Source organism: Pomacea canaliculata, linkage group LG9, assembly GCF_003073045.1.
Source record: "Pomacea canaliculata isolate SZHN2017 linkage group LG9, ASM307304v1, whole genome shotgun sequence".
Classification (NCBI taxonomy): Eukaryota; Metazoa; Mollusca; class Gastropoda; order Architaenioglossa; family Ampullariidae; genus Pomacea; species Pomacea canaliculata.
Genome location: NC_037598.1, coordinates 8,158,212 through 8,182,020, shown reverse-complemented (window position 1 = coordinate 8,182,020; position 23,809 = coordinate 8,158,212). Strand labels below are relative to the sequence as shown.

Genomic DNA, 23,809 nt, shown 5'->3' with positions numbered 1-23,809 from the left:
TGCTTTGTTAGTACAACTGCCAATACAATGGGATTTGAGGCCACTTCAACACTTTGCCCGGCTAAGAATGGCCTTTAGTAAAAGAGAAGATAAAAGTAGACTCCGTCCCACTCTCTTATTATTTATCCCTACCCTTAAATTACAACAAAAAAATTGCATGCGTGGTGTACGAACATCACAATTTTTTTCCTCATATTATTTTGCTTGAACACACCAGCAAAAGTTTAGGAAGAAGAAAACAAAAACACTAACAATAAACAAGCCGCGAGAAATGTACACCTACAAAACATGGCCGACTATATATACCTTGTCAAAAATAATATTTCTGCAAAATTTGGTTAGGATTGAACAAACTGCGTGCTCTGCGTTGGGTCAACTAAAGTAGACAGAAAAAACTGCTTGCTATGCTTTGATTAATTATATAATTATTATTTATCATTGTCGTCGTCTACACACACACACAGACACGCTCGGGCGGTGATGCAGCACTGCAGTAAGCCGTGCGGCACGAGGACGCGCAGCATGCACGAGATCGCCACCATTTGTCTGCACGTGCACGCTGTCGCCACTGTCCCTCAGCTTGCACGACACGTGAGCAAGTGAGCTGAGCGGTAACGACATTTGATGAGAATCCGCTTACAACGGTCTATTATTGGTATCAGCGCCCAGTAAGCCATCGGTAATGTAATACGAGCGGTGGACCTTAGAAACACCTGCCGCTCTGTAATTAAAAAAAAAAAAATGTGACGAGTCACTAAAGAGCCAGCAGGAGCTACTCCAAAAATCACCTGTGAATGTTTTAGCGATGTTTGTTTGGGAAAAGAGTGGACGGGGAACAAGGGGTGGTGGTTGTCATACAGTTCTTCTATTTCTTCTCTCGGCCCAGAATTTGCGTAAACATAGATCATGGGGCCCTCTGAAAAATTCTTGTTCTCAAATGATGGTCATGCACGAATTCCAGGTATGCTTGTCCGGGAAAGTTTTTTTAAAATTATTTTTACTTTTTACTTTTTAACATTCTTCGGATTGTTCGTTGTAGAAAAAACACAATAAAGAGCTACTGTTATTAATTTAACCGAAACTAAATGGAAGACACGAGTAACCATCACTCGCGCTGCACGTCATTTACGATCTAGTGGTTGTCTCCCTTGCACAGGGTGTAAGAGTTGTCCCTTGGGTGAAGCGTTTCCCGGTTTATTTCCCATGACAAAAAATAAGGGAATAGAGACAGAGGCGATAGGAAATATATTGTGTGTGTCACAGTGTGTGTGTGATTTTGCATGCTTGGTCGTGTTTGAGAGTAAAAGAGGGTGAGAGGTATGGCTGAGAAAGCTAAAAAGATATTAGGAATGGAGAAATTAAGAATTCGTTCAAGCTCGCTCAAGTGAAAGAGAGAGTGGAGGAAGGAGGATGGAGGGAAGTAATAAAAGAGATAGAGAAGGCCGTAGGACAAACAATTTATGACAGGACGAAAGACACGCAGTAACGACCTTTTAAAAATACTTTAATAGTACATGTGAAACAAAACATGCTTGATTCTTTTGCAGTTATATATATATTCCGTAGTAAGCAATCATTTCAAAAATCTTTCTAAATTCACTGTATATTTTATGGTGATATATCTGGTTGTCTCCTCGCATTGCCACGACAGTATGAGAAAGCCATCTAACTCTACTATCCTGGTGCCCATGTGCACTATAAATAAAATAAACTTTCAAAATTCACTACTTTCAAAATTGACTGTTCAGAAATAAAATGTAATACGTTTAAGAACAGAACATTACACGTTTGAAAAAATATTAAATGATTGAAAAGTAGATTGTTACAGTCTTTAAAGATAACATTTGTAGAAAAGATGTTTTAGAAAAAAAGCAGAAAATGAAGAAGCAAGTTCTCACAATTTCATCAGTATCCAACAGTTCTTTTACAACCTACTCGTCAACACCTAGATTAGCTACATGGCAGCTATTTGAAACATAGTTTGTGGAGAGCATTCTCTACACTTTATATAATTATGCTCAGTTTTTCATAAAATCGTTAGATACAAAATAACAGTTTTGAAACATCCATTACTAAGAGACAGAATAAAATCAGCATGTTAGTGCTTGGGACAAATGTTCCTCAAAGAATTTAATTCAGATTTTTGAAGGCAGATCAACAAATAACTGGATGTAAAGTTTCTGATGGCAGATCTCTGCAAGGCCCTTCAAGAGAGATTCATACTGATACTGAGATGAAGATTTCTGACAATGGCAGACCCACAAAAGGGAAAAGTCAAGAAATATAAGAAAATCTTCCTATTCCATTCAGTCACATGTCCTGAGTTCATCTCAGGGTGGTGTGCTCTAAACACACCACTTACAACTTTTAGGTGCTGAATGCTTGTGGATACATGAAAGCTCCACTCTTTATATCTTCAGTGTAAATGTTTGGCTTTCCTTCTGGCATCTCCCTTTAAGATCTTTATACACAATCCATAAACATTTGCGAAAAATATCTGAGATCCCGTGGTTAAAGGCCACAATACTCAAGAAAAATATGAATAATTTTGAAAAAATCTTTAGCCTGTCGTTCATTTAAAGTTAGTAAGTAACTATCATTTAGCATAATTTTCAGAAACATGTAAGGCAGGTAGGTATATGGAAGTATGAGACTGAACAGATAAAACCACTAGTGAAGATATGGTTATATTGTGTACAAGAAAAATAAAAACAGCACAACAAAATAACAATTGTGAGTTGTACTTGAAATTCGTGTCCATCAGGCTTTAAGTGAAATCACCAAAAGTTTCAACTGTTGCTTAGTTCTTTTCTTACACAAGAACAAGGAGCAGTTTACAGTTATAGTCACAGAACCAGAGCCTAGAGCTTTGATGGCTAAAAGCAGAGTTGCAGATGGTGTAGAACATAATCTTCGAAAGTAGCAAATAAATACTTTAATGTTCCTGAGCTGTGTGCACAACAATGTTAAAAACGGTTGAATTAAAAATAAAAGAAGAAACCTAATTTAAAGGACCTCCAGTTGATAGATGGTTATTAATTTTAACAAAAACAATCATGAAACAAAGAAAGAGAATCTACTCTTCGGTGAGAGTCTGTTTCACAATACTGCAAACAGTGTTAAACAAACAGCCTGGGCTTCCTGAAGTCCATTTAAATCACAGTCAAGTGCTTGTAAAAAGCACTAATCGCTTTTCTAGCAGCAAAGATAATACTAGACATTCTAAATGGATTAACACTTCTAGGAATTTTTCATTCGAGAAATGATCATGCTACTTTTTGTAACTTTAGAGACATCCGAAACCTGTAAATGGCAATTTGAAGTAATGGGAAAAAAATACGGCAGTGGATAAGGTGTTCTGGAGGTATAACCTATTTAATTTGAACATCCATAATACAGCATGCACTTTGTTGTAGCACGCTACAGTGCCATCAGGACTGAAAGGGTTAAACAGAACAAAAGTATTATGTACCCAAATTTACAAAGTCGAAAATTTCGCAAGGAAGAGGGCATTTGACAGAGGGGGCACCAGTCACACATCGCTTCAGCAAACATCTCTTGAAGTACCTCGACCACTGCTGCATTTCAGGATGACATATACCTCCAGCATCTGAGCACAGCAAGCTGGAGGTAAGCCAACAGAAAGCAGCCATTTGCATTTTCTCTTGCTTGCATCTAAAGCATGTCTCTGATTAGTATATACATAGTGATGTGAATTTTAAAAGTAATAAGAAGGATAGCCATTGTTTACATAAACCTTTCTCCTGCTATGTTTCCAGCCCTATCCAGCTAAATACAACTCTGCGGACCCAGACACGCGGAGATCCTTGAGACAGTACAGGTGGGGAGAAAAAAGGTTAAGATTAAATAGGTATTATCATGCATTGCTCATTTTTTTTTTCTTTTTCGCACGTGCTTTTTCTACCTGCCCATTTCTCCACATTTTCGCAATGTAATGTACAGTGGTACGAAACACGCCTAGGATGTCGGAATTATCATTCTCGTGATTTTTTTTTTAAAGTTTTCTGCGATTTATCACTTCTATCACTTATTGTCTACAACACAGAGAAAACAGTGAAAGTGCGACAATGCTTCAATTTTTAAGAACCCCTCGCAGATGATAGATATAGGTGTAAAGTGGATGGTTGTAACAGAGGAGATAGCTACAAAATGCGTCACGTGACTGCAGCTGCAATGTCATGTAATGGCGTAGTAGTGCCTAAAGATGTTGGTATTGTTTCTGTCATGTTGCTGGCCCTGCAGGCGTCTCTGAGGCGAGGCAGGCACAGATGGCATCAGACGAGACTTGGGTGACGAGCCAGGTGAGTGGCATTAGTACGCGGTGATGGCGGTTTGAAAAGCTTTGCTCTCCATGCCTTCCTTCAAGCAGGTGACAGGTAAGAAAGGGTGTGGGCTCTTCATCAGGTAATTCTGGACACACACAGAGCCCGTTTCCACGATGGTCACAATCATTATCATCACAATTAACGCCGTCGACAAAGACAAGAATAAGCAAATAAGGCAGGCACTGATAAGTATTCCAATACCCTATTTTAACTTAGGCCAAGAAAACCATGAGCTATTCCTGATTAATTTCTCTCCCCTTCACGCGCGCGCTCACGTGCTGCACACACAAACACGCACACGTACGTGCTACTTACATGAGCATATGTCAGACCGTTGCCTTTCTCAGTCTCTGAAGCATTTTTGCCGATCCAGACAAAGAGATCCTTCAAGGTGTCGAGAATGAACACATCCTGCACCACAAAGAAAGAAGTGGCGGCTAGAGTTATGAACTGTGAGGAAGACAGACTTCTGAGATCATAGAAGTCTGAGGTGATAAACAATTCAGTATGGGGAAAAAATCGTTAGTAAAAAAAGCAGGGCGAAGGTCACTCACATTGCTCTTGAAATCCTTTTTGCTGATATCATGTCCCTCTTTGGTCTTGGAGAACGCCAGTTGGCCTCCGCTGTCAGTGAGTCTGTGTGAATGAGGACAGATAAACAGAAATGGTAATAGAGGCAGGGGAGAGAACATCGAACATGCGGTCAGATGGCAACATGAAGATTGAATCTTTTTAAAATAGATATTTTCAAGTTACAAAACAAAGACAGACACAGACCTAATCTCACTTTTCTTTTACCTGTACAAAGAAGGGGGCCCCGTCACGATGGTGGGAGTCTTGACCTCGTCGTCGTCATCATCATCATCGACCTTCATATCCGCTTCGTCCACAGCCTTGAAGAACTTTTGCTTTAAGACAAAATCAATCAATCCATCAATTAATGAATCAACCGATTCATTACTCCACCAACCTCTAACAAAAAGACAATGCAAACATAATTGTTAACTTAAATTATCCAGAGAACCGACCAATAAACATCAGCTGATTAGTTAGTCTGTTATTCACGAATGTTGATTGTCTGTTGTGTCTGTTTATGACGTATTGTCAGTAGACAACAGCATACCACTAGCTCATCGTCGTCTTCTTCGTCAACAATCTCAGAACGGCATTTGGGACGTTGAGACTTGAGATCCCTCAAGAGTTGTGATGCCTGCAACACCAGAGAACACAGGGTATAGCAGGGTATAGCAGAAATCAACAAATAACTTGCTCGACTTGAAAAACATTTTTTAAAGGGAGTGCACCTCTGTTTTTCTTAGTTTAAGTGCATTGGTGTGAATGCCGGAATGGTGGCAATGTTTTGGTAAAAGGTGGGAGTTATCTTTTCACTTTGTCCAACTAATTATATATTAATTAATTAATGACATTTTACGATATTTTACCAGGCTGGATAGGGACTGAACAAAGAAAGGCCTGCACGTGCTTCCGAGAACAGCGTGAGTAGTAACTGAAGCAATATTAACAACAGAGGAAAAACAGAAAGAAAGAAAAGAGAAATAGCTTACTTTATATTTTTCATCTTTGTTGCACGTTTTTCCATTGAACTGGTAGAGACAGGTGCCATCGTCCAGGATGAACACATCGTCCGAGGTGATCTTAGATTTCTTCAATGTGATCTGTAAACAAATACACACATATTCGTCCATCCAACTATCAATAGGTACATGAGAGGAGTTGGTTTACACCTTGTAAAACACCAGCCTCGGAGCTTCTTCGCATTATTTTAGTCATTAAATGATATTGTTAATGTGTTATAGTTCTGATTATAAGAAAACGCATTTTATGATATTTTTGTTTGTTCACTGAATCCCTCATTCGCTCACACTCACTCAAATGTCCCACTTTGCATACCTTGGAGTAGTAATCACACATGTCTATGACAATAGGAGGTAGAAAAACCGCTCCTATGAGACCTAATGTCTAAGAAAACCAAAACTTATCTGTCCTTATCACAAACTTATCTGTCCCTAAATTATTCTATCACTGCAGTACTCGCATTACCTCCTTTGCCTCCACTTGTTTCCCCTTGCCCTTGATCTGCAGGAGGCGTGGTCTGTAGTTCTCGGGTGTCACGTGACGGAAGCCGCTGTCCACACCTCCCTTCCAGTAACTTAACACATGCACATGAACAAGCAATAAGGTGCACGAAAAAAAAAAAACCCACAAGCATTAATACTCACACACACACACAGTCTTTCATAAACTAATAACTACATTTATAAATTCTTGAAGATTAGATATGATAAGCTCAATCATCAAATATGAAATCTGCGGCACTTTGTCATGAGCCCTAAATGTTTAAATTCATTGTAAATTATGATAAAATTTAAAACCGAAGCCCAGTGAACGACCTATTTGTATCGATATCATGAGGTATTGCACCAAATACATTTATGCCCGTTTTTCCGATGAACATCTTGTCAATAATACTTCTTTGTTGATTTTCTGTTCTTTGTTTCTTACTCAAGACTGAAATCGAAATAAGCTAATTATATCTTTTTTTATCCAATATAATGTATAAATCCACATAAAGCAATAAGATGGCGTGGACATACACAGGATACACACGAGCGCGTGCTCCTTGTGATATGTTTTTGCTTTTATATATATATATATTTATTTATTTATTGTGTACACACGTGATCTTGGGGAAGTAGGACTTGAAGAGATCACTTTCATAGCCCTGCACCTCGCGGTGCTGGACAGGGACATCGTCCAGCAGGGTGTCCAGCTCCACCGTCTTGTAGGCCGCCGTGCCATACTCGTCCTGTTTAACACACAATGTCTTCCCTCCTTAACCCTTCATTTGCTCTGTTTCTGTTCTTGCGTGTCTGTCTTGAACCATGGAGATATATGCCAGGCAAGAAGTAATAATATGACAGGGATATCAGAGGTGATCCCAAAAGAACGAAGAAAAACATACAAGGCAGACACTGGAAACAAACTGCTATTACTAAGAGATTGGCTAAGGAATCGTTTGCATTTAAATTAGTAACTTAGACAGTTTTTTCTCCTAAGTTAGATTATTTTCATGACTTTTTATGCGTGTGCTTAAGAAGAAAATGAAGATGGCTGTACCTGAGTGCTCTCTTTTCCAATCCAGAAGTGAACATCATACAGAAGCTTATCGCCCTGCTCGTCTTTGTAAGTCTGAAATGCACATCAGTCATCTAAACAATTTTAAAGACCAGGGCTGATGTGCACAAGCGAACTTAAATTTCTTACTTAAGTTGGCCGACTTAACCGCAAACTTTACTCAGCTGAGTTCGCTGCTGGCGAGAATTCTCATCGGTGTGCACAAGCGGACTCAGCTGCTTGCTTAGTTAAGAAATGGGTCAAGACAGTGACCTCTCGTCCTTTTCGGAATTGCCCGGGAATTCTCTCGCGTCACTGGCTATTTATAGACAAACAGCCAATCAACAATCGCTTTGTTCGTGTGTTATGCTTTTATGTTTGGTCTTGTTCAGTCTTTTCAACCACGATACTATCTTTTGAGATTGAGGTATTTGCCTGAAAAAATGGAAACAATTATCAAAAAAAGAAGAAAAAAAAGACCTACGTAAAAGACTGTATAAAATTAAACTACGATAGCAAGCTTGCTAAAATAAGAATGTTGTACAAAATACGGTTAAAGAGACAGTTAACTCCATTAGGGAGAGTAGCAATACTTATAAGTCCTTAATTTTATCAAAACTAGTACACCTTTGGTTACTACTACCTAACTCTCCAGACTTTGTTATAAATGACGTACAGAAATCTATCTTTAGGTTTGTATGGAATGGAAAAAAATGATATAATTAATAGAAAAATATCCAGGCTGGAGGCATGGGCATACCTGATGTTAAAACTTATATGAATGAGTTAAAATTATCATGGCTGCAGAAAATAAAGAAAAGTAACCACAACTGGAAAAAAATCTTCTGTCTACACATAAAATAATAGGTTATTTGGACAAACTGGGCCCTGCAGTTTGCCACTACATGTATATTAATGCAAAAAGCTTCTGGATGGATATACTAAAAGCATACAGGATTTTTGGAGAGAATATAGTGTGTGATAAACATGAAATTTTGTCAGAACCTATCTTTCGTAACGATAGAATAACAATTGGGAATAAGCCAATTCTGTATAGAAGATGGGTGGAGAAAGATGTATACTCAAACACTTGACAGATGAAAGAGGAAACTTTCTATCATATCAAGCTTTTAAAAATAATTATGATGTTAACATTGACTTTGTCTCTTTTAATGGTTGCATAAAGGCCATAAAAACATACATAAACTTAAATAGAAGGAATAAAACAGATTTATCTCCTTCTACATATGACACAAACAAAACTCTAAGAATAATTCGAACAATACAGAAAGGAGCAAGACCATATTATGATAAAATATTATCTAACGCATGTATACCAAACTGTTGCTTTCACTGGGATAAAAGGATAAATAGAAATGTTGATTGGCATGTTATATTTAAAGCAATGGCTAATATAAAAGATATTAAATTAAAACGGCTTCAAATCAGAGTGTTACATAGAATCTGGGCGACAAGAGTAATATTATTCCACATGGGACTAGAGGAGGATGATGTCTGCAGCCTTTGCAGAGATGATAAAGAAAATATTCAGCATATTTTTTTGGAAGTGTAAATTTGTTAATTTTTTTTGGAAAAACTTACAAAATTGTATATTAGACAAATGTGCAAATGCTCCTAAGATAACTTTTAGTGAACATTTGATTTTATTTGGATGCAATAATAACTTTGAGACAGATGGTCCACTTGATTTAATTTTATTGCTGGCAAAAGCATACATATATTCTTGTATATTTAAAAAAGTTATCCCCCAGTTAGAATTACCCTATATCCAAATATTGAAACACAGATACTGAATTGAAAAATTTAATGCATGTTTAGAATTAACTGAAGAAAAGTTCGCTAAACACTGGCTATCCTGTGAACATCTTGTTAACTAAACTAAATACTGATTATATACATTTATCTGATCTTGATTATCAAAAACTACATATGTCTTGGTATATATTAATATTGTGCTGTCATCCTATGACACATGGGCTCCAAGGTGCATTCTATGATGATTGCTTTATTTGTGTGGCTTCTCTGGGCAGATGTATGTATTCTTAAAATGTTTGTTAATTTATGTGTATATGTTTGTTTTTTATGTTGGTATATTGTAAAATATTGCTTGTTAGTTATGCATACATATATTGTTATGTATCTCTAAATAATCATGTATCCCTTATGTCTCCTCGTAGTCTGGATACCCTATACCTACTTGAAAATGTGTGTGAATAGACATGTTTTCCTTCCCTGATTTGGTATTTGTATACGTGAAGATAATATATGGGTGAGCTATGCCTCAGATGTAGCTAATGTCATAAATGTATAGATAAGTATAAGTTCAGTGTACAGTTGAAATGTGCGAACTGCCTGAAATATGTGTTATTTATTGATGTATGTTGAAAGCTATCAATATTTGTGTAGGCTACAACTAAAAGACAAACCATGCAGCCATGATAATTTTAACGCATTCATATAAGTTTTAACATCAGGTATGCCCATGCCTCCAGCCTGGATATTTTTCTATTAATTTTATAATTTTTTCCCATTCCATACAAACCTAAAGATAGATTTCTGTATGTCATTTATAACAAAGTCTGGAGGGTCAGGTAGTAGTAACCAAAGGTGTACTAGTTTTGATAAAATTAAGGACTTATAAGTATTGCTACTCTCCCTAATGGAGTTAATTAACTGTCTCTTTAATCATATTTTGTACAACATTCTTATTTTAGCAAGTTTGCTATCGTAGTTTAATTTTATACCGTCTTTTACGTAGGTCTTTTTTTTTTTTTTTTTTTGATAATTGTTTCCATTTTTTCAGGCAAATACCTCAATCTCAAAAGATAGTATCGTGGTTGAAAAGACTGAACAAGACCAAACATAAAAGCGTAACACACGAACAAAGCGATTGTTGATTGGCTGTTTGTCTATAAATAGCCAGTGACGCGAGAGAATTCCCGGGCAATTCCGAAAAGGACGAGAGGTCACTGTCTTGACCCATTTCTTAAGTAAGCAAGCAGTTGAGTCCGCTTGTGCACACCGATGAGAATTCTCGCCAGCAGCGAACTCAGCTGAGTAAAGTTTGCGGTTAAGTCGGCCAACTTAAGTAAGAAATTTAAGTTCGCTTGTGCACATCAGCCCAGATGCTTAAGTGATTATCCTGTACTACAGTCAAGCGATACTATTTCGTATATATGACCATAAGATGACAAGCATGCAACCTGCAAGCTCCAAAAGGTATTTGTATCATCCATGTGTACCTTTGGCTGAACAAATTCTCGGCTTTATCTCCCATTGTCTTTCAATAGATCGCATCAAGAGCATTAATAATGTGACAAATAAAGATAAACATTTGAGAAAGTTTGGTACATTTTTTACATGACAGTTATTTAAAACTTTGCCAAACTTGGTCAAACGTGTGTCCATATGTGTGAATAGCATCCAGCCAACTTACATTAAGAATAATATAAGAGTCACCGCTGTAGAATGATCCATAGTCATCAGTGGGCCATGTGGTAACCTTAAATTTCTGAAACAAAAAAATACAGATTTGAGCAACAAACAAACAAAATTACTGGATTGAGCTGGTCTCTGATGTTTGCAACCACTTCAACAGCATTTTCAACCAAACCGGTAAAATATAAATATATCACACCGATCCTTATACTAAAAGGACACAAAACTCTTAAGTAAACATCTAAGAAAGTTTACCAACAATTTTCAAAAAAAATCTGTACAGATAGTTGGGACGAAACTATTTTGCTTGGTACGATTGGAGTAGGTCTTGGTCATATATTTATGCCACTTGGTCCTGCAGCCTAGAATTTGGATAGAACTATTTTACTCTGCTTGTGTGTGATTTGGTATCAATTCACACTAAGTTATGAATCGAGAGGGACATTCACCCAGCCGTCAGTTATAGCTCTGATGACAAGAAATCCCTGTAGGATATTATTTTTTTATTTGTTCCCTGAATCCATCATTCGCTCACACGCCCTCAAATGTATCACTTTGCATACTCTGGAGTAGTGCATATCTTAAAGCCAAAAGCAGGTGAGATTTTTATGATGAAGTATATGCGCAGACATTAATTTATTATTAGCGTGCTCGCCCTTTTGAAACCATGGTAATACCTACGTTTATCCTCCATATCTGTATCCCGGGTTTCTTGCCGGCCTGTTTCCAGGCTGGTTCAGTCTCTGCTGAGGCCTCTGCCAACGGGAGGAAGTATTTTTGGTAAGAAATGTCTTTTAGTTAGCAAAATCTTGGTTTGGATACAAAACGGTTAAATGAAAACCGCGAAGAAGAAGAAATGGAGGAAAAGAAGGACAATCTTCACAATCAGCAGCAGCAACAGAGACAACTTTAAAGATGTGATACAGACCAATAGGCAGTGAGATAAGTGACATAAACATGCCATGTGCTCGTGCGCGCGCGCACATACACACACTCTCTCTCACACACACACCATGGGGATATACGTTCGTGTGCACACACTAGGACACAGAGAAAGAACACATGAAACAGCAGTGCAAAGTTCATTGCCTTTGAAATCCTTTTTTTGCTGAGTGAGTGGTAGAGCGACAGACGAAGCCCATGCACAACAAAGAAAGTAACTCAATACTTACTTTTTACTTTCCTATCCGTCTCGGACCCAACTAGAACCATATTGGAATCCTTCCAATCGTACTTCTTAGCCTTGACGAGCCCTGGAATACAAACAGGAAGTCGAGGGATTACAACAGAAACCCTATCCTTATCCCCCTTCCCCCTTAACATTGATTCTTGCTTATTGTTCGCTAGTGTGTGACAGGATTCGAGTCCAGAACATGGTTTCGGAATTGGTCCTCGGAGAAAAGGAAGTCCAAAGGCAAGGAACTCTAAAATCGCCTTGTTTGATCCCATCCTCCCCCCTCACGGCCACCACACAACGATCGACACTTTTCTTGTCCACAGGTAAATGTCTGAACATGCCGGCCATACATTCTAGTGTGTTCACCATGTATCTAACGGGACCTAATTCAGAAAATAATCTGAAGTAAATAATCATTCAAACAAGCTCCGAATCTTTTTCCATCCTTTCACCTTCAACTCTACCCCATCCATTTATTTCTAATCTCTTGGTGAGTCTTTTATTAGTCCATCAGTTTAATAAATGAGACGACATTTTAATGTCATTCACCTGATGTGTTTTATAATATCATTTATCTCCATAATTGTTTACATCGTAGGATTTAGGAAGATTTACCTGACATGGTTGTCTCGCGCCTCTTGCAGGTCTCTTCCGATTAGAAAATGCTGCACACATACAAAAAGGAAACAAATGAACAATGATGTGAAACTTATTATACATTTGCACATATTATTTCGGGAGTTTAGTCCCTGAAGAGCTGAGATTTTAGTGTTGAGACTAACTGTTGACCCCGAGGAAAAATCTGTCGAAAAAATGCGACTATCTTCTCGCCGTCCTACTAGGAAATGCGAACCAGCTAATGCTAGACTGTTAGATATGACAAAGAAATTGGGAATTTTTCAAACATAGTATGTACTACATTACTGTTGTACATTTGCCGCATGTGATACAAAATAACAGTGTTTATCAAGTTCTTCCTCTGTCTCTGCATTTGAAAAGGAAGCATGGTTAACACGTGTGCAGGTGCTATCAGTTCCAGGCAAGGTAGAAAATTTGTTTTGGACAAAATAAGATTCTTAGAGCTATCCCCCACAAGATCACCCTCGAAGGGTTATCTCTCTTGTCTCCTCAGCTCGTGAATCCAGATTATTTCAAGTGTCTGTCATCAGCAGTTGACTGCGAGAGCTGCAGTGAAAGAACTCAAGGTGCACGCTAGTCACACCCACGTTCGAGTCCCCTTCCCCAGCCCCTGCTTGCCATGACACCAACAGGTACGACAACTATTTGTACTCCCACACACCTCCTTCCTGTCCCATGAGTGTAAATATGTAGTGCTTGAAACTTAGTTGCACAGGATTGTTGGCCTACTCTGCAGGTAGTTTAGTTTAAATCTTTTCTTCTTTATTCATTTGATACTGCTAACTTCTTCAAAGCATCCGGTAAAGTATTGTTCGCAACAAACAGTGAACCAGCGGCAGGCTGTAAAACCATGGTCTTTGTGGAGAGAGAGAAGAGTGCAAAGAAACTGTTCTCCTCTCAAGTTCTATTTTTCACATAACAGTTTTATTTCTATTTCCTCTCTGAACTGTGGTGGCTAAATCGTTCTTGGCAGTTTAAAGGGACCCACAAGAACAATTCTAAAGCTGTTTTGTTGAATACCTTTCATCCCATACGGAAGGGGTTTTATGAGAGAGGATGATTTAGAGCTTTACAACCAATCAACCAATCATCAGTATGTAAATCTTTTAAGCTGTTAAATAGTTTGAAAACGGTCTTCTTGTGAGCGTGTGAAGCATTTTTCATAAATTCTTTAGGGGCCAGCCCTGGAAATGTGTGTATTCATTCACCACAGTGACCTAATCACTGGTGAGTTTTCACAGTATATGCAGAGTTTATTAAAACATAGGTGTTGTGCGAGTTTTTTAATAAAAAAATTCAAGCTTAATTTGTATTGCCGCTTCAATGTTGCTAACATAACACCACGGATTACTATTCATTCTCTCTTTCTCTCTCTCTCTTAAAGAAGTGGGGGATAGTTGGGGAGTGTTCGTGGCCTAGCTTGCGGCAACATTTGGCAGTGCTACATCAATGCCGGAAGCAGGCCACATTTAAGCGAGAAACTAAGAGTGATCCACACACACCACAGGCAATGTCCTCATGGCTGCACCAAGTGCTTTTCAAAACATATTTTAGAAAAAAAATCGTTATATATAGCACAAGATTAACCACTATAAAAACTGATCCAATAACCGAGTTTAGTTTGCAACATCACAAAAACAGTCAAATTTTGAGAACATTATTGCGATATACAGGAGCTGCACAACTCTAAAGCTTGGGGTAAAATTAAAACACAAAAAACATTCGCAAGGTGTGTACAACATGTTGATGCAGAATATATCAGGTGAAAAACAGGTAATTTAGAATTGTAGAAATATGTTCTGATAAAAAGTCTGTTTAGAAACATTGTATAACAAAAACAAAGATATTTGTCCTTGTAGATTCATCACCACCGCCATCGCCGCCTACCACCATCACCGCAACCCCCAAACGACTAACAGAGGCTCGCGAACACACTACAGAGATTTCTCAGTGGTACTGACTATCAAATATGTTGCCGACTAAGATGGCCCTTAAACATATTTAAACCACTTCTCTTTAAAGTATCCTAACAGAGACAAACGGCCGTACTACCGCTGAACTTTACTCCCGTTGAGTCCGTTAATTTTTATCTCCCCAGGATATGAGGTCTACTTTTTCTCGAGATATCAGACTTGTCTGGGTCATATAATAAATGACAAATAGCGGTAGCAATAACAAAAGGTATTTATAGTAATGGGGCTTTCTTTATTGAGAACAAAACAGACTTTATTTGTGTAAGAGTTTTGTTTTTTGTTTGTTGTGTTTTCGTTTGTTTGCATGTTTATTTTTTCGGGGCTGGTCCGGTGGTGGGTTTGGTGTTTTACGCCGTGCCAGCAACTATGGCTATATCACGGCAAGGCAGCCAGCCCTGTAAACAGGTGCCACCCGAGACGAGAGTTGAACCCAGGACAGCCAACCTTCACTGTATTGGTGACAGGCGCTAAAGGGGTAGAAATCAATACATTGAGGTTCGAGAATCTTGTGTTCCGATCTCGTCTCGGCATTTCTGTTCTTTCTCTACCTTTTTTTCTCCTGTGGTTGCTTTACCATTACATCATTCGTTGCTGGCTCGCTGTTAAAGCTAGTTTAAAAAAGAAGACGAAGCCGTGTAGGGAGAGGAACTTTAAAATGATAACAGGAGTTCGTGTTGCCTTTAATACTCCAGCCGTTCGCCTACATCACGTAGTGACATGAAGATCAGTACAAAAGTAATGAGACAAGTTCGAAATATATGACAGTCCTGTTACATTCTTGAAAAGCATGTCCCTTTGCTTTACTCCCATATGACTCAGACATACCCATTGTATCTCACAGTACCCTTATGCCCTGCTTTTTTCTTTTGCCCTTTCCGTGGCACGTAGAAGGTAAGTGTCTATAAGCATTTTTTTTTTTTGTCGTTGGGGAGTGAGGTGATGAGACCGCAGTTTTCTCGGAGCGAGCTTTATAGGAGGGCGGTGGTCATCTCGTCTCCCTCACTACTCTACTTCCCCTGTTCTGTTGACAGCTGACGACTTGAGGTTTGCTGTGCCACACGAGTATCGAACCAGCACAACTTTCAGATGACTCTAACCACTGTTTTCCGTTATCCGTTACACAGTTTGCTTTGTTTGACCTAAAGCTGGATTGCACCTTGCATAGAATTCTCATTCAGTTCTTGGAATGGATGACATTATCGAAGCGCCAGTCAATGACACTTTCTAACGATAAGATGAGCGTTAACGATGCTGTTTCGGTGGTTGGGGCAGTTGAGCTGAAACAAAATCCTACTCCAAGTCAGAGTGCGGAAGACCGTTATCGGATAAGAGACAAGAGATCCGGCAGGGCGAAGAAAAAAAATTTACATTGAGTACTCTGAAAAACAATATTTTAAAATATATAACACGAACCAGGAAGGTAGTAGGGCTAGTCTAGGGTCTGCCGGTGATCAGTACAGTAGTTGTAAATTCCGTTTCAAATGTATTGAAAGAAGAACCATAAAAGGCTTCAGTCACCCTAGGGGGCAAGAAGCAGAAAAAAAAAACAGATAAAAGGTTTGCCATCCAATTCGGTCATGCCCTCGTGTCAGAAAAGATAGCAGGTAAATGAATGCTGTTTGGTAAATAAGGTAGGGAACATGGTTTCTGCTGTATGAACATCAATAGCTCTGTGGGCAAAGAAGATTTACAGCCATTGAATCTTTATTCCTCTCCTCTCCTCTCATTTGTTTCCCGTTCTATTTCTATTTTCAATACACATAAAGAGACACATTGACCGTGTGAGTGAGTTGGTGAAGGTGGAACAGGAAGCAGGAGTGAGTAGCTAGTAAGTCTGAGATATTTATTTTCAAATTCGGTACACTATTCGATTTAGATATCTCAGGGAAAAAAAGTGTGTTTCTGTCTTTATGTCTTTGTTTCTACTTCTCCATCCCCCCAAAAAGAATCAAATTAGCATACATCATGGGTTGCTTGTGATCCTGCGCCACACAATGACACAATACTGCTACATCACTTGCCTGAGGCATATCAACAGAATGCAAACTGAAGACCGAGGCTATTACACTCAAAAGCCCATAAAAGTTCAAGCTGAAATGCTCATACACCGCACCCGCACAGCCACCCGACCCCGCCCACTACACACGCCCACACGTTGAAGGTGGACATGGAGAAATAAATTAACTCACGATGAAAGGGCGTTTACCAACTCCTGCGACAGGCTGGAATGTCATGTCATAGCAATGATAAACCGAGCAACAGTTCGAAAAATCAGTTTGAATAAGCAGTTAGACCCAGATACAAAATTTTAAAAATAAAAGTGGTTTAGGAGTAGTAACTCTTGCAATAAGAACTATTAACATGTGTGGGTCCAGGAAGGATGTTCCTGCTTAATATATTTTGAAACGCGGGTAAATGGGAAAACAGCTTTACCCTGGTGCCACCATTACTCCTGTTAACTTGTCACCATGGTAACGTAAATTTGCCGTGTTTGATTTTAGCGGCCACCCAGCGGTTAGGCGCATTAATAATTTCTGTCGGGTGTTTCTGTCTGTAGCCCACGGAATTACAGGCATTGTAGTCATCTAACCCGTGAACTGAAGCTATTGCGAAACATTCCCTTTCCCTACCTGTACAAGGAACACATATTCCCCAGAACACCTTTTCCCCAACTGCAAGGCTGAGATTAGGACGGTACATAAACTATATACGGTTTGGATATCTCTTCTTTTTATTGCCATCTACTGCAGTGTTTCGGCAACAAAGCTTGTGGACAATAAATAATTGTGCCCATTCCTATCACTACTGTTTTGATCAGTTGGAAGACAATCAACTGTTAGAGAATATTCGGCGGGAGTGATGAACTGTTTGATGGTGCTTTTTTTCTCAACAGAACAGACACGGACACAATCATAATATAACAAAGTTTTGCAGTGCTGTCTATCACCAGAAGCGATCTGTCATAAAATGGTCTTTTCGTTTCACATCCATCTTTTCCTTTCAGGTCTTGACAGGAGTGTGTATTGACTGACTGCTCTTAGGGAACACGCATGATTTCCTCTTTGAAAAGAAAGAAGGAAACAGTGTTATGGAAATTCCTTGTTCAGCGGAAATGCAGGGGTTTATCTAAAGAACTATGTACATGGCCATGGGCTAGTCAGAGCACAAAGCAAGACAAGCTAAAGAAGTCAACTGCAGGTTGAAATAATGAAAAATATAAATAAATAGCTTCAATGTAAAAATGAGGAAAAACTGAAGGTTGCTAATTATCTATCTTTTTGCACACGAACGGAAAGACAAACAAACAGGCAAACAGGGAGGAATCTGCTACTTGAATGACCTATCATTAAAGCACAGGACCGATCAACTCCACTATTTGAGCTCGACACCAAGCAATGTGCGACCGGTAGCAGACGAGCACGCGACATTCGAGCTTCGTGGAGTGGGCTCGGTGTGAGCACTACAGACTGAACAGGAGGGTCAGGCTGAGAAATGTACAGATGAGAAGGTCGATCGCGAGAGCTGCAACAGCTCGTCATGTGCTAATCATCGTCAATGACTGCTTATCAGCCACCAGTGTAAGCAAACTTCCTGCCCGCATTTTACATGCTTCGGCCTTTGAGAGTGACTCACTACAACATCAATAGGCCGCTACCTGTCAGGTCAGCCGCCATGATGTCAACGAGCACGGCAACTCGGGGCAAAGCGAACCAGCTGTTGCAGATTGGCAAAAGAGTTTGCACACATACACACAGACTCACAAACACGCAAACAGTCGCACGCATGACTCTCAAATCGAACGCATGCGCAATAGAAACAAATGCGTGTACGCACCGCAGAACCAGGTAAAGAGAGATATACACATTCTTCTGTGTGATCGCGCGGAATCTCGGTGAGAGAAACAAGCTGGCAGAGACAAATGACCATATCTTAAATTTTATGAACAAAGCAAAAGCCGATATCGCAGATGGCGCGTGGTCACAAGGCGATGGTAAATTAACCTCTTGTCTGTCTAAACGGTCGATCCCTGACACGCTGATAACACCAGGGCAAGAAAGACAGAATAAATATCAGAAACAAATACTGGAACGACAAAGCGACCTACAAATATTCCAACATACCTGCTGTACTGACAGCTAAGCCTTCGTCTGACAACGGTGAGTTTCCATGGAGACGAAACGCAGTGATGCAGCTTGGGAAACGTTGCATAGGATATGGACTAATCGACCTTCGCAGGTGCGCTCAAGAAAAGCTTGCCTGACCTAAAGGAGAAGAGTCCATTGACTTATGGGAGAACAGTCCCTGGGCTGACCCTCGAATAAAAATGGTTTATTGAAAAAGTTTACAGTCTGCAACTGTCAATGGATGGTTTAGGTTAAAATGGTTATCATCCTCTGATCATTCTCTGCATCTGAAAAGGCTTGTTGTAGTTTCTATGACTATATTTCACTAATCTGTGCTTGGCTTGCTTTATTACTTTTGTACTCTACTGTATCTTTATCTTTATAAAAGTAATGCCACGCTTTTTTATGAGAAATTTTTACACCAGAATGCAACCCTCACCCATTCCTTCCTTAAAGCAGGGAAGCTGTTTTATTCATCAGTCTTTGGCAGAAAATATTATTCTTGCTAGTGGTGCTAGTGGTTGAGACTTCGAGCTGCCTTATTGGACTACGTCTTTGGAAAAGATTGTCTGAAATACCCTAAGACAACACATTAGAAACAATTAGAAGGCAAGAAAAGCAGCTTGAAGGAAGGGTAACTTGCTATTCCGCCACTCTGTTAACTTTTTGCTACATCGCGACAGAACACCGAACATAGAATGACGATGTTGACAAGATAACCTTTCTGAGCTTGGAAAATAAAGGACAGAGCACGTGCACTCTCACAGAAATCAAAGAAAATTACATTATTTTATTTAGCTGTGGACGATCCAGCACCGTGAAACAAAGCAATTTGTTGGGAGCTATGATGGTGGTGAGTGGTTGCGTGGGTGTAGGTGGGAAGCGGCATTAGTGTTGATGGGCGTGTAGATAATATAGGAATTTTGAACAAGAAATTCAAAAGTTACTGAAACAGGAAGTGTTCACATGTAGGTTTGTAACTTAAAATGAAAAAGACAGTGCCCACATGTGATCTTGCAATATCAAGAAACAGGACACTGCCAACGCGCAGTATAATAAAAAGGACACTCCCCAAAGGTGGCTTTGCAATGATAAAAGAGAGATACAATGCCCAAACTTAAGTTTGCAAAATAACGAAACAGGACACTTCCTACTCGCAATTTTGAAACAAACAAACAAAAGAACCGTATTGACGAGTAGGTCTGCAATAAAGAGAGCAGGTGTGCAGTATCAAAGATACAACACGTGTCTACGAATAGTTTTGCGATATAAAGGACTAAGATGGTACCCATAAACATTTTTGCAATATAAAGAAACACTACTGTACCCAGGTGCGATTTTGCGATATATCGGAACATGTATCGTCAGCAAAGTGATTTCATTACACCTAAAGTCGTCCATTGTTCTGCCTAGAGACGAAGACATCTGACAGGTGGGCACCCCGAAAAGAAGGATGCATCACTCGTGGTAGGAGATAACACCGAGACAAGATAAATTCCCCACAATATGAGATATTTCTTGCAGAAAAAAACGAAGGTGACAGTAGAGGCTACGAACTAAAAATACAGAAGTGCACATTAACCTGTAAGCCGGCGGCTTTTATTGGCTTTGCGCAAAATAACTTACGGCTGAATGTGTTTGTTCATGCATGCTTGAACATGCAAAAATCGTTTGCACAATTTAAAAATGTTTATTACTTAAAAATTAGCTTGATTCGGTTGAATTTATTACTTCAGATGGTAAACTTGAGAAGTTATTTCTCACTTAACCCGATATGCTCTCCCTTGCTCAGGAGGAACGTGCTAAGCTCTCACGCGGGTTAAAAATCCTCATGTCGAGTTTTGGGCTGTGTGGATGAGATATTATATTATTATACACGTGTCGGGCTTATTAGCCGAGGGGGGTGTGTTGCAATCATGGCGAGGTGCTGGGCGTTGCCATCGTCTGCTGTGTGTTTGCTGTAGAGAGCTGCTGACAGGAGAGGTCAAGTGCGTTCATGCTTTCTTGTAGGCGAGCGCGTTTGTGGTGACATGTCAACCTGCGCGTGCAAGCGTGGATATACTGTTGATGTACAGACATGTGAGTGTGAGAGAGAGCTTATGTGTGTGTGTGAGAGGGGAGGGGATTAAAGCTAGGTAAATGATATCCCTGTACGTGTGTGTCAAAAAAATAATTCCTTTATAGTGGTGCAACCAGCCTTTTCACTTCCTAAGTTTCAGTTACGGGATATTTAGGAGAAAATGCATGGGCTTTTCCCATACCATGCATTTTGTTCCTTGTCAGTCGCATAAAAAATCTTTGCCTGACAACCTTCCAACAGATGTATTTTTCCACTTCCCTCTCTGTCTCGTGCACTAGCAGACAAACACGTGCCCACCACTACTCACATACACACATTTAGCCATGGCCATCCAACTCACCAACCTCAGTGCACCATCTGAAATCTTCACACACTTTAATCACTGCACACCAGGCTATGTCAATTGGCCTAAGAAAGCTGAATTGAGCAGCAAACCTTTTTGTTTTCTAAATCAATTTGCACGATACAATTCGTATCATACAACAGCATTTTTTTCTCAGATGATTCACAGAAATAAATATGCTAAATTTTTTGGTGCCCTCATGTAGCCGCTGAATAAATGGGTTTCATGAGTGTTCGTATCTCCTTTCCGCACATAAAGAGTCAGAAAATTTCTACGCACGAGTGAAGATACTAAACTCTTTTGTGAACAGAAAAAAATGCAAAACTTTTTATTCAGTCTTTCCTAGGTTTTTCTAAGGACTCTGTTAATAGCAACCAGGAAGTTTTAGGGTATTCATGGTTATAGACCAATCTTCTTGTCCACCTTTAGAACACGTGATTCCGATACATGACTTTTCCCAGCCTGCCTATTATAGGTAAAAAAAAAAAAATCCTTTCTTTTATATTTGCTTGTATCATTCGACCGTTCCTTCTACAAGACCAACACAGTTACAATGCAAAGTATCATCGTCTGCACACCTATCTTCCTGTGCAACTTTTCTCAAAGCGTGTGTGTAGGCCAGGTTGATGATATTATTATCACATGTTCTTAACAGTAGACCAGTTAAGTCTGTTAACCTCTCTAACTACCCCCTAAGTCTCTAACAGCCGCGCCCTGCTACGCAATTCTTCTGAAGCTGAGGTGTTGTCGAGGGTGTGGATCTGGTTTATCTGAAGGTAGATAAGGTGAAGGAAAGAAGTAGATCAATTAATGAAACAATTTTTTTTTCTTTCTTTGTTTCTTCTTCTTCTTCTTCTTCTTCTTCTTCTTCTTCTTCTTCTTCTTCTTCTTCTTCTTCTTCTTCTTCCTCTACTTCTTCTTCTTTTTTTTTTTTTTACTTCTACTTCTTGTACCTTCTTCTATTTCTTTTACTTCTAATTTTTTTCTCCAAAAGACTCTTCATTTACTTTGAATAGCAGAAAGCCACGATAGAGTTTAAGGCTGAGAAAAAAATCTGTCATCAATTTTGTTGCTTCTTCGTGTCACATCATAAAGCGATAAGAAAAAAAAACTCTAAACTTGTCCCCTCCAAAAGCAAACTGTGTTATTCACATGCCTCGCCCTGTATCTATACAAGACTTTGGTACATTGCACAATATTTGATAAGAGACTGAAAGCGCTTTTTTTTTTTTAAACCTTAATCAGCGATAGACTGGCAGCAGCTAATTAACGACTGTTGGCATCACGTGGCTGTAATGACAATATAACACACTGTCACAGTGTAACACACTCGTTCAACTAGCCTCCAGCGCTGTTCTAATGCCATCATGAGCGACTGAGGCCTGACAGACTCATCAAACATGACACATCATATCGACCGGGACTGTGGCTTGAGAGAAAAAAAAAATCAACCGAAGCTGGTATTGACGCAGTCAGAAGTGTGACAGAGGTGGCCATAGTGACACAGCGGTTGTAACTTCCCTCTTGGCTGACGACAAGGTATCCGAGCGATGAACGGACCACCACACTTGCTGCATTCGCACACTGATTAATTAAAAGACCAACCGGTGTAGCCTCCTAACCTCTTTCATTCGAGACTACAACCTGTACAAACGCACTTTTACAAGGAGAAAATTTCTTAGTTATTCAAACAAAGTGTCTTCCGGAAGATTTTTCTCGAACACTAGTAGATGTTTCGTTAATATAATATCCAAAAACTTTGGAGAAACGAAGCCACTTACCGGCAAAAGTGCAGCACAGTCAGCGGTGCAGACGACAAATCAGCCAGGTAATGCGATCACGAGTGCGAGGCGGAAGTAAAGGTGGACTGGCTGGAAAAATAGACCTCACGGATATTTCTTCCGCCTACGGACCAGAGGGAGCAGGAGTTGAACCTGTACTTTCCAGTCTCTCGTCTGCGCCCTGGTGGTTCAGAAGCCACACATCGTCTGCTCAGTCTCTGCTTTCAAGCTGAAGTGGCAGCGGTCCGAGAGAAAGATATCTCTACACCAGAGCGATGTGTGCAGAAGGAGGTCACCCGCTCGGCTAAAGGCTCCTTCAATAATTTTAAAAGCCTTAAAAGGCGTGTCTCCGCCGAGGTGGTTAAAATAAATCTTTGCTTGTGTTATCTTTCGGGGAAACATGCTGTCAAACTTTTATTTCGTCGGTCTTATTGGTTGTTAGCTGAGGTCGTTAGAGTTGACCCTTGGATAATATTTTGATGTAGTTTTTCTCGTCCAGCGGAAGCTCAGATGCTGTTAAGTATATAGGATTTGATGTAGTTTGAATGTGGTTTTAATCATTGCAATCGTGATTAATGTCAGATAATGAATGAGTGTTTTTTGCGTCCATCTTGCATAGTCACATTCCCCGCCTACATCCACCCCCGCCTCTCTCTCTCTTTACTCGGGTGTCTATTTACATGCACACCCAAACAAAAACAAATAACTGCAACACTCGCTCCTCGCTCAATACAACACGATCAATTATTTCA

At 39.5% G+C, this 23,809-nt stretch overlaps 1 protein-coding gene across 1 annotated transcript; it reads right to left on the bottom strand.

Moving 5' to 3' along the window:
* Window positions 1–1,487: 1,487 nt before the first annotated feature.
* LOC112571852 (gelsolin-like protein 2) lies at window positions 1,488–23,361 on the bottom strand. Its single transcript, XM_025251190.1, has 14 exons — window positions 23,058–23,361; window positions 12,733–12,782; window positions 12,113–12,193; window positions 11,622–11,695; window positions 10,939–11,013; window positions 7,485–7,556; window positions 7,046–7,173; window positions 6,408–6,516; window positions 5,912–6,022; window positions 5,470–5,556; window positions 5,145–5,254; window positions 4,901–4,982; window positions 4,662–4,757; window positions 1,488–4,431 (listed from the first exon to the last, which is right to left on the bottom strand). Exons 2-14 carry the CDS (start codon window positions 12,737–12,739, stop codon window positions 4,333–4,335), a joined length of 1,131 nt encoding a protein of 376 aa, XP_025106975.1. The 5' UTR covers window positions 12,740–12,782; window positions 23,058–23,361; the 3' UTR covers window positions 1,488–4,332.
* Between the last annotated feature and the right edge of the window lie 448 nt (window positions 23,362–23,809).